This window comes from Leopardus geoffroyi, chromosome B4 (assembly GCF_018350155.1).
Source record: "Leopardus geoffroyi isolate Oge1 chromosome B4, O.geoffroyi_Oge1_pat1.0, whole genome shotgun sequence".
NCBI lineage: Eukaryota > Metazoa > Chordata > Mammalia > Carnivora > Felidae > Leopardus > Leopardus geoffroyi.
The window spans coordinates 53,704,817-53,718,469 of NC_059341.1; the positions used below are offsets into that span (position 1 = coordinate 53,704,817).

The 13,653-nt window shown below is 36.8% G+C and overlaps 1 protein-coding gene across 2 annotated transcripts in view; it reads left to right on the forward strand.

The window, feature by feature from the left end:
- Positions 1–13,653, forward strand: part of PDE3A (phosphodiesterase 3A) — a 317,086-nt gene that overhangs the window by 283,378 nt on the left and 20,055 nt on the right. For both annotated transcript variants that reach the window (XM_045463832.1, XM_045463833.1), the window contains 4 exons: positions 3,808–3,919; positions 10,363–10,476; positions 10,611–10,810; positions 12,444–12,647. In XM_045463832.1, the coding sequence (XP_045319788.1) occupies positions 3,808–3,919; positions 10,363–10,476; positions 10,611–10,810; positions 12,444–12,647 (630 nt within the window). The remainder of the gene's footprint in view (positions 1–3,807; positions 3,920–10,362; positions 10,477–10,610; positions 10,811–12,443; positions 12,648–13,653) is intronic.

The following is a 13,653-nucleotide window of genomic DNA, read 5'->3' on the forward strand; positions in this document are numbered from 1 at the left end:
GACTGAGCCACTCAGGTGCCCCAGGAAATCCATACTATTGACTTTTGTTTACCTTCAGCTGTTTCTCAGCCCCTCATAAAACATTCACTTATTCTGTCTTCAAACTGGGAACAGAGAGCTTGAGCCAGTGGGAAAATGGTTATTGTAGCAGTTGGTTTCTTAGCTACAGTGACAGTATAGCAAATACTGTTCCAAGTACCTAGCTCCCCTTTAATTTCTGGGAACAAGGGGTGGGAATGTGACCCTTGACCAGCTTTGCCACAAAATGTTTTGTAAGAGTCCTGGATAGGAGTACACAATGGAAAAATTAGATGTAATGAACAATTAGATTGCAGTAAAATTCACTAATGTTTTTTTTTTTCCAGTCATCTTTCAAAAATAAATACATAACTACATGATCCTTAGTACGTCACTATTTTATCTTTCCGGTTTACAAAACATTGAACTTTGAGAAAATGCAGTTTTATTTGTCTTGCTGAGTAGAACTTTATGGGATTTTTTTTCTTTGATTGGAGTTTATAAGCACAAAATCATGAAATTTTCACTGTGTGAAGGCATATTTTTTTTTACCCTAGTAAGACTTTTGGGACAGCTGAAATGAATTAACTTGAACATTCCGAGAAATCACCTTTTGGCTGAAACTACACAGAAAAAATCTCACTTCAAAAGATTTTTAAAGAGACATATGTGCAATGGAAATGACTTTTCAGTCTCAATATACTGACTGCCTTTTTGATGACTATCATATTTACTTTAACAAATTTGAAAGGGCATGATTCAGATTTCAGAAGAGTGCTTGCTTTTTCCAGTTACCAGTATTTACCTGGTTAATGGAATCTTTATTTGTAGTTTAAATTATTAGTGGTTGATTTGTAATGGCATCTTAGTGAAAATTCTCCTATTTTAAAACCATACTCTAAGATATCCTGTTGTCTTAATTTTTTCAATTCATCTTTCAAATGTTTAAGAGAGTAATGGGAAACTTTAGTTATTTGCAATCTTAAGAACATTGCTTTTCACATACCAGTGGTAGGATCTAACACAGTTTAGAGCACAAAATTTGGAGCCAAAAAAGGCTTGGCTTGAATTTTGGTTCTGAAAATGTCAGCTGTGTGATCTCGGACAGGTCCCTGAAGTAACATGCATAGTTAAGCCCTTTAGGTATTTATAAGCGAGAACTCATATACAGACTAAAGCAGTAGTAAAGAGAAGCTAACTTTAAAAAAAAACAGCTTGAAATATTACAGAAACCTTAACTTCACTTTCTGTTGCATTTTTAAAGAGAGGAGGTGTGGATGTTATGTTCCAAACAAAAAGGGTAAAACCTCAATGTACTTGCCATTCAGAGTGGAGAAAAGCATATAAAAGTTGATGTACCTAGGGTATAATCTGTTTCCAACAGCAGCTACGGTGATGCTTTTAAAACATAAGTCAAATAAAGTTACTTCCCTGCTCTAATCTCTTCCAGGGTTTCCCTACCTCACTTAGAGTAAAAATCTTATAATGGTCAGTCTAACTGTCAAACCCCCAACAGTGCATCCTGCCCAATCCCACTCTGCTGTTACTAACATAAATTCTACTCCTGTCCTCATTCATTCTGTTTTAGCCATGCTGGCCTTCTTGCTCTTTCTTGAGCACAGCAAGCATACCTCAGGGCCTTTGCACAGGCCTTTTTCTCTGTATGAAAAACTCTTTTCTCAGATATCCATGTACTTCAGTCTACATATCCTTCAATTGTTTACTCAAATGTCACCTTGGATATGTCTGCTCTAACCACCATACTTAAAAAAGCAAATTCCATAGCTTCTCTGGTATTCTCAGCCCTCCACCCCTGCTCCCCCCCTTTTTTTTTTTTTTACATATTACTTACTACTTTTTGTCATAGTGTATACCTTATTATATCTGCTGTTTACTTCCCTTCCCTGCTAGACCGTAAGCTCCCTGAAGGAAGAGATCTTTGTTTTGTTTACCTGTATATATGCCTCATATGCAGAAAATTGTCTGGAACGTGGTAAGGGCTCAATAGATATATGCTGAATGAATAACTCTCCTTTTTAGTTATGCCAACCTAAAGAAGTAAACCGAGGCAAGCTCAAAATTGTCAAAAAGATGAGTTTATTCAGGAATAACAGGCGTACTGCAATTTCGGATATGCAAACTATAGCAAACTATCATGAGTCCCTTGAGGGTTTGGGGTGGGCTGTTATCTATGGGCAGGAAATGTAAAAAGGGGATAGTTCAATTAGAGACTGTTAAAAGAAAAAACAAATGGGACCAGGTTTGAAAATTCCTCAAGCAGACGAAACCAGTGCAGTCATACAAACAAAGCTCAAGTCAGTTTCTTTTGTGAGACCAGCCCGACCCTGACCATTCCTTGTTCACGTCTCTGGAAACCATAAGTACAACTTCCCTAGGTTGATATGAGGCAACTCTTGATCAACTACCTATCACTTAAGAAAATTCCAGTGTTACCACTTTTTTTGTAAATCAGTCATTTATGGGAAATCAGTCTGTCTTTAAATTGTATTTTTCTGACAGCACGTGTGAGATTTTTTTGTTTTATATCCTTCTGTTTCATTTTAGATAGAAATTCCTTTAGAGGTATATATATACACACACACATATGTTAAATACTGAGTACATAATTAAAGGAATATCATTGAGGGGCACCTGGGTGGCTCAGTTGGATTAGCATCCGACTCTTGATTGCAGCTCGGGTCAAGATCTCATGGTAAATGGGTTCAAGCCCCTCATCAGGCTCTGCGCTGACAGCATGGAGCCTGCTTGGGATTCTCTGTCTCCCTCTCTCTCTGCTTCTCCCCCTCTCACCCACTGTCTGTCTGTCTGTCTCTCTCTCTCTCTCTCTCTCTCTCTCTCTCTCTCAAATAAGCTTCAAAATGGAATGTCATTGACTTTAAATAAGTTTAAATAAATTTAAAGTCAAATGACAAAAGATAGGAATTTATGAAACAATATATCAAAGCTTTGGAAGAAATATTTCAAGACAATTTTAAGAAGAGATGCAGATAATAAAAATGATGAATAATTCTTTCATAAAGTCTCCTGAGTTATAACCAACTCTGTACCTTTGTGATACGAAGTAAGGCCACTTGAAATGGTGCTGTCCTCCATTCTGCCATGTGAATAACCATTTCTCTCCCCATTACCTCCTGTGCCTTTATCATTTTTTTCTCCATCATTTGCCTGTCAAATATGCCAATTACATGCAAAGGTATTCACTGACTTTGAGTCGCCAGAGCTGTGAATGCAACTGAAAGGAGAATAGATGTTTGGAGGAGAAAGAGAAGACATGTGAGGAAAAAATAATTTAGATGGCATTTATACTGCAGTAGAATAAATTGGTTTCTCTATACATTTAGTCAAGGTAACCCTTTTTCTCTCTCATAATTCTTTCCCCTTCTCTAAGGTACAGCTATGAATCCTTTATCCTCTGGAATTTCTTTTTCAATAAAAATTAGTCAAATTAAAGCCTTTTCTCATTTGTTAGTGCTTATGTTATGCACTTTGCAGTCAGCAATTTAGGAAGTAGTGTTGCCTAGCAGTTGATAACACACACAATTGATTGCCTTGGTATGTTTCTGCAGTGTATATACTGTTTGAGTTGGTTGTTTTCTTGGTTGCCTATCCCCACCTTTAAAAACAGATTAAATACCCTTTGTGGTCAGGGACTGCAAGGGCTAGACACACAGAGTTCCTCAATAGTTACTTGACTTATTATTCCCAATAGGTGTCTCTACTAGCTATGAATTATTTGGTGTTTTATAAAGCTTGTGCTTCTGCTTATAGGTATCATACAGACTTTTTGAAGACATGGGCCTCTTTGAAGCTTTCAAAATTCCAGTTAGGGAATTTATGAATTATTTTCATGCTTTGGAGATCGGATACAGGGAAATTCCTTGTAAGTATAAGTTATTTGTGAAATAACACTTTAAAATCTGTCGAATTTTCTGTGGGTAGTGGGATATTGAATTGTTAGCAGCTAGCAGAGAATTCCTCATGGTAAACACAGTATGTGGCCACATGCTATAGTGATTAGGAGAGAATAGCCTGTTTCAGAATCCCAGCCCCTACATTTATCTGCTGTGGAAGACCATGGGTCTTACTTAACCTCTGCATGCCTCATTTCTCAATCTGTAAAATGGGGATCATAATATCTGCTTTGTAGGATTGTTATGAGGGTAAAATGAGGTAATAATTCTAAAGGAGTTATAATAGTGCCTTCACCTAGTAAGACAATTAAGTGTGTGCCCCACAAATAATTAAATGTTAAATTTATTGCTCATTTTATTACGTACTCCTTTTATTGGGTGAGTTCAACTTTTGTTCTGGCATCTGCAGAGTTAAAACATTAACTCTTGATATTCTTGAATATAACAAAAACCTGCCTGGGTGTTGAGGGACAGGTGGGTGATGGTATAATTAATAAAATACACAAGAGGCACTCCTAAGTGGTTGCAAAGAAATTATTAGAAGCGTTTAAAATCAGATAAATGTGAAGACCAAAGGAAGATTGTGTGAACCAAGTGTTCATGTTTGTGAACTTTAAATATTATGAGCATAGTTTGTGATTTATAATAATGCAAAATAGAACAGAGGGAAGTTGTTAAATTTCCAATATGGAGCATTGCAGGTTTTCACCTGAACATCATCCTAAATGCTACAAAATATATGGAATGGAAGAAAATGTCCAAAAACCCAGTCATAGAAATTGTGAAAATGTGCAGAAATCACGTGGTACTTTTAGAAAATAAATGGCATACAACAAGAGAAATAGACATCATATATTGGTTGAGGCATGTCTTAGAAACGTGTTGTTCACATCATGTTCTAAGTTTTAAGTTTTAGATTTTCTTTTATACACCTTAGACTTTAGAATCCCATGTCTTTTTCTAGTTGCAAAGAGCTGAAGTTAAATAAAAATTCTATGCAGACAAATAAAATACAGGTATTTCCAGACATTAAACTAGTGATCCATTATTAACATATTGTTTTTCAAAATGCCATTTGATTGGAACAAAAATGCACACCTAATGGCATGTGATAGGAAAAGAGAATGAAGAATTGGATCCACAATGAGATTTGTTGGAGAATTTGGGACCCAAATGCAGGCAAAACAGGACACTGGGTATAGAGGAAAGAGGAACTTAAGAACACTGGTCCTCTTGGGAAGGTCTGGTCAATAGGGCCATGGAAATTGAGAGAGAAATATGAAAAAGGAGTAGTTGAAAGGATCTCAAGATAAGCCTTGCTTTCTTAATACCATTTTCCCAGGGCTCCCCTGGTTGGATGCCAGTGATTGACATAAGTGTTACTGATTTTTCAACAGCTAGTCACCAGACTAAATTTACAAATTGCTGTATTTCCAAATATATTTTAGTAACATAATCAGTGATAGCCAAGTCCATGGAGTACAAATTGACATAATAACTACTAACTTTTCTCTAGGCAGTGTGTCGTTAAATCATAGGGAAAGTTGACTAGTATTTAAGTGTATAAAGAAGTTTCCAGAGTCTAAATTTTATTATTCATGCTTATAGTTTTTTATTTTACAAGTGAATGGATTTTTTCCCTGAAAGAGTGGGTTCTTCATTCCATGTGAAAAAAAAATTTGTTTATTATAAACCTGCCTATTCTATTAGGAGTTCCAGACACTTTCCATAAAGGGAATTCACTGATATCTTCTCACAGGAAAGTTTTAGCTTGATTGGTGATCACTTTTCAATAGTAATTCTTTGCATGTGGTTGTGTTGTAAATTTCAACTAATATAGATATTTATTAAAAGCTTTGTTTACCATTAATTATAATTATGTTACATAAAAATTTGTTTTATGTGTCCTTAACTTAATACATATTCCTGGAGAACTATGTTTCTAATAGCTCTATCTAAATAAACCCATACCTAAATGAAAAAGCTCAAGAGTAACTAAAATGGGTTAGATTAACTTTAATATGACAGTCACCTAAAATAATAGAAACTAAATTGTATTAGACTTCTAAGTACACCTTTAATAATTTTTAAAAGAAGCGGGAAAATGTGAAAGCATTTATTTATTGATTGATTGGTTGAGAGCATGAGAGGGGAGAGGAGCGGACAGAATCTCAAGCAGGCTCCCACACTGACAACGGAGAGCCCCACACAGGGCTTGATGCCCCAATCCTCGGATCATGACCCTAAATCAAGAGTTGGACGCTCAACTGACTAAGCCACCCAGGTACCCAAAAATATTTTAAATTTGTACCCAGAACCCTTATTAAAATTTGAAGAATCTAGATTTAAAAGTAGGGGCGACTGGTGGCTCAGTCGGTTAAGTATCCCGACTTCGGGGGCGCCTGGGTGGCACAGTCGGTTGGGCGTCCGACTTCAGCCAGGTCACGATCTCGCGGTCCGTGAGTTCGAGCCCCGCGTCAGGCTCTGGGCTGATGGCTCAGAGCCTGGAGCCTGTTTCCGATTCTGTGTCTCCCTCTCTCTCTGCCCCTCCCCCATTCATGCTCTGTCTCTCTCTGTCCCAAAAATAAATAAACGTTGAAAAAAAAAAAAAAAAGTATCCCGACTTCGGCTCAGGTCATGATCTCACAGTTTGTGGGTTCGAGCCCTGTGTGGGGCTCTCCATTGTCAGCGTGGAGCCTGCTTTGGATCCTCTGTCTCCCTCTCTCTCTGCCCCTCCCCTGCTGGTCCCCCCCCCCCCCCCAGTTCTCTCTCTCTGTTTCTCTCTCTCTCTCTCTCTTACATACACACACACACTAAACTTTAAAAAAAATAAAATAAAATAGACATGGGTAGCTAGGTAGATATGACAAGGTATAGATATATGCAACTCACTGACAGAAATATGATACCAAATATATACTTGCTCAGTAAAGATTTGGATAGATTAAGGTATAGTTTATATTCAATTGCACAGAGAGATAATGTTTAATATTGTTCACAGTCCTTTTCAATTGGGCATACTGGCAGGTAAAGAAGATAAATCATCAGGTGATATTCATTAGTAAATTCAAAGTTACTTTTCAGAGTGCCTTTTCTCTTTTCGGAGAATTTCATCTCTAAAATATATGTTACCTAACACCTCTCATTCTTGTTACTGAAGTTGGAGAAATGGGTACGATGTCTCAGAAATACCTGTGATCAGGTACTATTTAATGGCAGTAAGAGAATAATCTTGCTCGATCTGTGTTCAGTTCAGTTCAGCTGAGCTGTATGTCATGTGCCCACCAATTCTAAAGTAGATCCTGAGGTGACGCAGCATAAGCTGGAAAGGCAGAAATATTACAGTATTTGCTATATTCCAAAGGGGAAAATATTTACATTGTCACTTTTCTTCTTTTAACACTTTTCCATCGGCATATAGACAAAATTTTAAATTGAAAATCTGTAGGTCTCAAAATGTATGAATTTTACGTATAACTCCAACCCTCCACGCCAGTTTGCTTCAACTCTGTGCTTGAGGGATCAGGAGAAAGTTGAGAAAACAAGTGTCTCAAGACAGAAGAGGGAGATGGACAGGCTTTGGGTATGGGGTAGGGCCTATTATGTGTTAGTGTGTGTGCATGTGCGTTTATGTGTTGTCAGAGAGGCAGAGGGGCTTACCAGATGGGAGGGGGAACCACCGAGGGGGTTGGAGGTTTGTCCAAAATGCAGAGATGAAGGAAGAAGGATGACAGCAATGATAGCTCTGATACTGTTACTTATCCCTCTCAGTTGCCTACAAGAAGAGGAATATTTAAGCATGTTTGTGTGTCCTACAAAATCCCCTATGTGGACCTAGCTGGCTTATTTCCTGGGTGCCTTTGCTCCTGAGTTGGTCATCAGAAAGCTGATGGCGAGAACAGCAGCAATATTAGCACTTGACACAATACTTGCACATAATACGTGCTAGGTAAATGTTTATTTAATAAACATGTTATTGACTGCTTAGAAGGCAGGTGATTTTCCATCCTGCATATGTGACAGTGACAGTGTTATTCTTCTGGATCTACACATGCATAACTGGAGATACTTTTTTTTTTTAAGGAGTTAGGTTTGGTTAGCTATTGTTTTAAGTATTTCTGAACCTATATTCAAAAGCAAAGGGGGTATTTATTTCCATATACTGTCTTTACCTAATTTTTAAATCAAGATTATTCTAGCCTCATAAAATGAGTCGGGCAGCTTCCCTCCTTTTTTATATTTTCAGTACCAGATTATTTAGATAAGATTATTCATTGAAAATTCACAGAAGTTACCTGTGAAGCCTTCTGGCCCTGGGCCTTGGGGTGGGGAATAGGGCAGGAAGCGGTAACTCCACAGGTTTATCTGTACTTGATGTTGTCTGTCACCCCAAACAGACTCTGCCAACACCCTGATCCTGCCCCCATCCGCCCTTCATGATGCTGGGTGCATACACAGGTTTCTGTGACTTGGAAGAGGACTGGGAACTACTTGCACACATTTTCCCAGCTTGCCACAAAGGGGGAGAAAAGAACTTAGAAGCTCTCTCCTGATATATCCCCTAACAGTGGCAGCCTGGGCAGTTTCTCCCTCTACCGGAACATCACTGCCTTCTCTGTCCCCCAAGGGTTTAGCATAGCTGTTATTTTTAGGTCTTCAGTGTTTAACAAATCCAGGATGGATTTTGGAAGAAAATTGGTGATCCGTACCATCTTGTTCCAACAGCAATAATTTATTTTATGTGACTTATATTAACTGCAAGCTTACTATGTGTCAGGAGTTTAAAAATACATCTTCTGTAATTCTCACAACTGTACCATTGGGCTATAATAAGGCACCATTATTTAATATGTCTATACTTTCAAGATTAGGAAATGAGACTGAGAATTTTAACTCACTTAAGGTAACCCACGTAATACTATCAGAAAAGAGACAAAATCAGATCTCACCTAAATCCAGAAATGTTTAGTGTGATCAATTTTGTACATGGCACAGGTGTGGATGTAAAATATAATGGCCTTGGATGACTTGAGATAGTCCATATGCAGAGATACAGACTCCAGTTTCAATACAGTTGTTCTTTAGGGCACTAGATAATATCTGGCAATGGCAAAGGGCACAGGTTTTCCTCTTTTCCTCCTTTGGAGCCTGGGTTATCTGTTTCTCAAAGCTCTTCTGAACATGTCTTCTCAAGTCCTCACAAGTCCCCTTGACTGAATTGCTGGGGTGTTTACGTAAGATCTAGCTACATGTCCTCACATAAAGACTGACTCTTAAGAGTTACCAGAAATGTAGGAGAATAGGCACTATCTCCACACATTCCCTCGGTGTGCCCACCAACACAGTGTCAGTTTTTTCTTACTTCCCTGAATAGGGACCAGATGTTTCTCTCCAAGTCCCATTATTCTTATTTTTCTCTCTCTCTTTTCTCTTCATCAGTTGAGTATTATTCAGAGATATAATCTATATTGGAGGAGACTGTATGATCGTTGGCCATTGGAAATAAAGTATGTAAAGTTAGTAGACTTAGGGTAAGGCATAGCACTCAATGAAATACTATGAAGGGCCAGTAGACAAGAGAAAAACTTGGAAGAATTGCACCAGAAAAAGAAGGTGAGCCAAGAGCACACCGGGCCTTTTGTCACGGTTCAGTAGAAGCTGAGGTGCACACATAGAATAGACCCCCTTCCTGTGACAATGACATTGTTAACTAGAGGATGTGGTTTTCCCATAGATTTTGCTCTATGGTCAATGACTCAACTCCCTACATTAATGTACAAAGAGGCTTTTATTTTTCTCTGTAGGTATGTCCTAGAGCTGTATTCCCAAACTGAACATCATTGATTCTTGTTCTTGATTTTTGCTTTGTGGATTTAATCTACATATAAAAGATATATTAGTAACTTTTAACCAGTGTTTTAAGTTTGATACAAAAGAATAGTACTATGTTTTATTCACAGAATATATTTGCATGCTATTTATCAGAGATGAGGTGATATAGGCCATTGATCTGACCTATTTGAAGTATGTCACGGGTCTTTCTTTTATTTTGGTCCTCTGCATAATCTTATAGGAGCATGGAAATACATATAAAGGTAAACATTACAGGGGTTTCACATAGTGAGTTTTCTTTATATGTTAGGTTTCTGGTAGACTCTGTACACAGATTTTTCCACTTCAGACATCTGCATGAATAATGAATGTTGTATGTGCTTTTTTTTTTTTTCTTGTCACTATGGATATTTTGGAGTAATGGAAGAGTAATCAAAGAGTATTTGTCCTTGAATGTTTGGCTGGTTTTTGCTGGGGTATTAAAATGTTAAGACTAAAATGTTTATCCAGTAGATGGCACTCTTAGTCCTTGGACCCCAAGTTCACAAATTAATGACTGTTCCCTTTGCATTGGTTAAAGATCATAACAGAATCCATGCCACTGACGTCTTACATGCTGTTTGGTATCTTACTACACAACCTATTCCAGGCCACTCAACTGTGATTAATGATCACGGATCAGCAAGTGATTCAGGTACGTGTTAAGTATATCTGTGCTTCTTTGTAACTGTGGGGGGAAAAGTATTTCTTTAAAAAAGGAAGTCAAGACAAATGGTATCGCTTTAATACTTTTTAAAACTTTCTGTTACTTTCATTTTCTCTCCTCAGATTCTGACAGTGGGTTTACACATGGACATATGGGATATGTATTCTCAAAAATGTATAATGTGCCTGATGATAAATACGGATGTCTCTCTGGAAATATCCCTGCCTTAGAGTTAATGGCCCTGTATGTAGCTGCAGCCATGCATGATTATGATCACCCAGGAAGGACTAATGCTTTCCTGGTTGCAACTAGTGCTCCTCAGGTAAATCTTTCAATTTTGATTACAAGAGATAATTCAATTTAGAGATTTTTCCAAAGGAAATTTATTTTATAAATTTGACTTATAATAGGGACCAAATGAATATGAGCCAAGCTATATTTAGCCCTAGGAAAAAATTCTTACAGACCAAGCTAATTTTGAAAATATATCATGTTTGTTCCAAGATATTAATGGCAGGCATGCAACTTTATTACCCATGGGACTCCCTTCTCAGTTTTCTTAAGAAGAAAAGCTAGTTGAATTCATATTAATGAACCTTCTCAACAAAGAAAATCAAACCTATACTAAAGTCTCTTTTTTGGAAAGATTAGAGAACCCAGCCTTTCTTGGACTTTTAAGAATATGGGGCTTATTTGTATATAAATCCTATTCATTTGAGATATATTCATTATAACAACCATGATTCTTATGACATTTCTATTGATTAGGATTTAAACATCAACTTATTTCATTCATTTGAAGGAATTTTTTTTATCTGAACATAGTATTCCAAAAACAATAACTTTAAAGAAGTTCATTTTCATATATATTTAAAGTTAAGTCAAAAATTAATCACTGAGTATCTCAGCATCTCCATTTATACAATTAAACTCAGTAAGTTTCTCCTTCATTTAATTAGCTGGATCCATGTTACTAAGTATTCTGAGATCCTGTTTTTCTTTCTAGAGGATCTAGAAGACAATCTGGTCTCATACATTTTTTGTTTTTTTCTTGTTTGACTTTTGTCCTTTACCCAACCCCTATCCATTTCCACCTGTCATATAGACTAGACTAGATTTTCCTCTAATCTATATGTTAAAAAGTATCCTGATATTTTTTCCCTACTTATTTTAAACTTATTCCAGCATGTCCTTCTTACCCCAGAATTATTTTCCCTAAAGATGGGCAAATCATTTTGCCAGCACCATTTGTCATGCATATTTTCCTACACATGTATGCATTTTTACTTAGTTCAATGTAAATTTTCATGTGCTCAGGCTCTCCTTTTTATCCTTATGCCTTTTAACCCTGTATTGTCATCTATCTGACACACTAACCTTCAAGCAGTTTTTAGGCAACTTCCTTCTCTTTTGCAATGTCCTTGAGCATTATTAGAGAATTCCAAGCAGATATTTATTATATACCTTCAATTACTACTTTAAGGATGATGTTTTCAATGGCTGCTTGTGAGGTGAGAATGTTTTAAATTATGAGCTTTTCAGGGATTCCATTCCTATGTATTAGTTATATGTGTTTAAGAAAAGGTAATTCTTACTCTAGATGCAGAAAGTAACTGAGTTACCTCCTAGGGATTTTAGTGTATTTGGATTGTTTTAAATAGTTAAATCCCTGTGCAAAGAAATCTGATAAAAGCTAACTCTAAGCCCCTCATTTGCAAGAGTTTAGAATAAAGTTCAAGGAAATGAACTTCATCTTATAAAAAAGGAAATTTAACCAAGAAAAGTAACCATCAATCAATGTAATTACAATATATAATTCTTAATAACCAACAGTCACAAGATTAAATTTCTGTGTTCTGTGAAAAAAGAGAAATCCGAAAGCTTTGCATACTCATGTATTATTATTTTTTTTAATTTAAAAGTTGAACTCTTCATTCTCTTACTTATTTGCTTAGGCGGTGCTCTATAATGATCGTTCAGTTTTGGAGAACCATCATGCAGCTGCTGCATGGAATCTTTTCATGTCCCGGCCAGAGTACAACTTCTTAGTTAATCTTGACCATGTGGAATTTAAGCATTTTCGTTTCCTCGTCATTGAAGCAATTTTGGCCACTGACCTGAAGAAACACTTTGATTTCGTAGCCAAATTTAATGCCAAGGTAAGTAGATTTGTACCAGTCTTCATTTTATGACCATATTGAAAGATGTCATGGAATCAAAGTGTGGAACAAAATTCGTTGCTTTCACCTTTTATATGTCAAATGTGAAAATAAAGTGCAATAAAATGATTAACCAGAAGCAGATATATAGACATTGGTCCCAATCTAGAAATCTGAGAAGTTGAGGTGCTGTTTGTGTGTGTGTGTGTGTGTGTACACATACATACATTTTGTGCTGCAGAGAAATAAAACTCTCAGTGTCATTGGGTTTTTGTTTGATTTAATTTACTCTCACCTCTGTAGCATATTAACATAAATTATCTGACTGTAGAAAAGGTCAAAACCTCAAAACAAATTTCATACTTCAAACATAAACACCAAAATTTAACCTAAGAAAATTTCTTACCGTTTATAGCTATATTTATTTACTGGTAATTGGTAATATATGCTAATTTTATTTATTTGTTTATTTAGAGAGCATGAGCAGGGGAGAGAGGCAAAGGGGGAAATAAAGACAATCTTAAGCAGCTCCACGCTCAACATGGAGCCCAACACAGGGCTCAATCCCACAACCCTGGGATCATGACTTGAGCCAAAATCAAGAGTCAGATGCTCAACCGACTGAGCCACTCAGGCATCTCTTTTTATTTATTTATTTATCCACTTTAATTTACAGCCTCTTTACATATATATGCTAATTTTTTTAATTATTTTTTAACGTTTATTTATTTATTTATTTTTTTTGAGACAGGAGAGAGACAGAGAGAGACAGAGCATGAATGGGAGAGGGTCAGAGAGAGAGAGACACAGAATCTGAAACAGGCTCCAGGCTCTGAGCGGTCAGCACAGAGCCCCACGCGGGGCTCGAACTCACAGACCGCAAGATCATGACCTGAGCCGAAGTCAGACTCTTAACCGACTGAGCCACCCAGACGCCCCTATGCTAATTTTAAGTAGCATTATTTTCACTTCAATAATTAATAATTATTTTGTCCATCATTTCTTA